Here is a 3,102-nt window from a genome sequence, read left to right on the forward strand (position 1 = left end):
CAGCTCTTCTTCTTCTTCCGAAAAAAACAAATAGTTATTATATGATTCGAATATTGGAGTGTGAGAAATCTAACGAAATAAGATCAATAAAAAAAGATGATCAAACGGTTGATGATAAGAATAAGGGCTGTGAGGGAACAAGAGAGTCGCGGAAACACGGAGCCGCTCTTGCCCAGAGTTTGGAAGATATTCCCCCTCAGACAGACCCACTCCCTGGGACCCACATTTCTCACCCATCTGTCACAATAGTTCCACCGTCGAAACTATTTCATTTTAAAAAGAACAAAAAGTATAAAATAAACTCAACCATGGTTTGGCCCATTTTATGTTTTTTTGTTACTTCTAAAACTCATTACTCTCGTCTTAACTTAACCCCAATTCCAATGGCTTCCTTTGCTCAAATACCTTCTATTTTTGCAGTTTCTCCAAACCCAAACAAACAAGTGACCTGAAGAGTTGGCTTTCTTAAGAAACCAAAAACATACCACTCACTCATTCCTTCACTCACACTTTGTCTCTCTCTCTCTCTCTCACACACACACACACTCCCAGGTCTCACCTTTGCTTCCGTCTCAAGAAATCATTCAATCAAAGAGTTGATATTGATCATCACCATCATCATTATTTTCTTCTTTCTTTTTCTCATTTAGTCTTTCTTAATAACTTGTTGATTTTTTTTTTATTAATTTTAAAAAGTAAAAATAATTATAAGCATGAGCTGCAACGGTTGCCGAGTCCTCCGGAAGGGGTGCGGTGAGTCGTGTGTACTGAGGTCTTGCCTGCACTGGATCGAATCCCCCGAAGCCCAAGGCAACGCCACCTTGTTTCTCGCCAAGTTTTTCGGCCGTAGTGACCTCATGTCCTTCATCTCTGCCGTCCCTGACCACCACCGCCCTGGTAAGCATAGCCTTTTTATTTTTTCCTTCAAACTTTTGAAAGAATAAAATAAAAAACGAAAACACCAAATATTTATATATATATATATTTATAAATAGGTTTTTACTTATTGGTTGTGTCGATCTATATATATATTTATAGCGTTGTTCCAATCGTTGCTGTTCGAGGCGTGTGGGCGTACGGTGAATCCGGTGAACGGAGCAGTGGGTCTTCTCTCGAGCGGGAACTGGCACGTGTGTCAGGCGGCGGTGGAGACGATTCTGTGCGGAGGCGTTTTGCGACCTATGCAAGGGGGGCTTCTGATGCAGAAACTCGATGAATCTTCCGATATGCTGGCGGTCGCGGGGGACACATCATCGTGGCCGTCGAGTGCCTATCGTTACTTTCCATCGCTACCGTCAATCTACGATCCGAGACAGGAGCAGTACTACTCCGGAGCCAGAGGAAGTAGTAGTATCTTCCCGATGACCGAGAAGCTTGTTTGGCGAGACTCGATTTCGCGGAGCTCAGAAGAATCGGTGATGACCAAGAGCTTCGGAATCGGCGATCACAAGGAACAGAAGCTCTTAAATCTCTTCGTATGAAAATATACAATATGTTGAGAGAGAGGGTGTGTGTGTGTTTTGGTTGAGACAGTAGAAAGTGATTATTAGAAGTGTGTGTAGTAGAAGAACTTCTTCATTACGACTTAAGTGAATAAGGAATTAATGTAAGGGAAAACTGATAACGAGAGAAGAAGAGCCTTCTCTCCCTTTTTCTCATTTTGCATTCGCCGGGATTTTTAATCTTCCAGCCAACTTTTTTCTATTATATTTTCTTACAGTTTCGTTTTGCCTTATTTTTATTTTATAATTTTTTTTTCGGGGTACATAAGAAAACAAAAACTGGAAACAACAACTTTTAGTTAGCTTTTATTTTATACAAAGACAATGACGTGGTTATGTGTTGGCATTTTGCAAAAAGGTTTCTGTGGTTTCTTCGTTTGATGGGCTGAGGTTGTCTTTGGCCAATTAGAATGTGATGTTGGTTATTAATGTCTTTTAGACTTAGCTTAATACTAATACATACATAAATATTGCCATCTATTAATTAACTTTTGGTATGGATACACTTGTTACAAGAGTACTGATTGGAATTCACTTAAATTGTAGACAATTTTTAGGCACTATTATGTTTATTTAATCTCGACAAAAATGACGTGGTCGCCATTTATAATGTCGTCGCCACTAATAAATATATATGAGTAAAATTGAATACACATCTATTATCTAAATTTGTACACATGTGTACGCAGCATTACTCTTGTTATATATTAAAGATTTTTCTTGTGGCAAATAGTATATTCACACATGTGATATTATTTTTTTTCTTTTCATATATGCAATCTTTAGTTCCATATTCTATCCAATTTGCCACAATATTATGTTTAGATAGCGGGAACAGCATCAATGATAAACCTTTTTTTTTTCCTTCGCAAGTTGATTCGATTTAAGAGTATTATTTCATTGGTCCTTCTTATTTTTTATATACATATTATGTATGGCGTCGTGGAAAGTGATTTAATTTTAATTGTCCCACAAACTTCTCATGTAATTATATAAATTCCTAATGCAAATCAGATAACTTTTTCTTTATGATTGAATAATGTTATATATATTCTCATATTTGTGCTTAACTATACGTATAATAACATGGTCTAGTCTAGTAGAGGTGAGCATTGGTCGGTTTTGGCGGTTTTTTCATAACATAAAATTCAGAATTCGGTTTTCGGTTCGAATTGGTGCAATCCAAAAACCGACCGACCAAACCAGTTAAAAGAAAAAACCGACCGTTTTGGACTGCGGTTTGGTCGGTTAAACCGAATTTCTTATTTTTTTTAAATTAATTTTTTTTTCTTTTTTTGAAAGTTTTAGTTAAAAAACTAAAATTTTTGGATTGTTGGAATCCATTTTTGTGCATTTTTAAAACATAAATATATAGAACATAATTTCATATATATTTTTTATTTTTATTTAATAATTAATAATTATATAATATAATATTATTATATATTATATTGTTCGGTCGGTTTCGGTTCCGCTGGTCGATTCGGACAAAATTTTCAAACCGACCAAACAGTGGCGGTTTGCGCTGTTGGCGGTTTTTTCGGTGTTCGGTTTAATCGGTTTCGATTTTTTCGATGTTCGGAAGGTTGATATATACTGT

The 3,102-nt window shown here is 36.3% G+C and overlaps 1 protein-coding gene across 1 annotated transcript; it reads left to right on the forward strand.

The window, feature by feature from the left end:
- The first annotated feature begins 331 nt into the window (after positions 1 to 331).
- On the forward strand, positions 332 to 1,722 carry LOC133804725 (LOB domain-containing protein 38-like). Its single transcript, XM_062242864.1, has 2 exons — positions 332 to 897; positions 1,039 to 1,722. Exons 1-2 carry the CDS (start codon positions 714 to 716, stop codon positions 1,479 to 1,481), a joined length of 627 nt encoding a protein of 208 aa, XP_062098848.1. The 5' UTR covers positions 332 to 713; the 3' UTR covers positions 1,482 to 1,722.
- Positions 1,723 to 3,102: the final 1,380 nt, after the last annotated feature.

Source organism: Humulus lupulus, chromosome X (assembly GCF_963169125.1).
Source record: "Humulus lupulus chromosome X, drHumLupu1.1, whole genome shotgun sequence".
NCBI lineage: Eukaryota > Viridiplantae > Streptophyta > Magnoliopsida > Rosales > Cannabaceae > Humulus > Humulus lupulus.

Bases quoted from the DNA above. Each gene is read 5' to 3' on its own strand.
- LOC133804725 (XM_062242864.1), top strand. From the start codon at position 714: ATGAGCTGCAACGGTTGCCGAGTCCTCCGGAAGGGGTGCGGTGAGTCG. The intron at 898-1,038 runs GTAAGCATAGCC...ATATATTTATAG, and splicing joins CCCTGACCACCACCGCCCTG to CGTTGTTCCAATCGTTGCTG.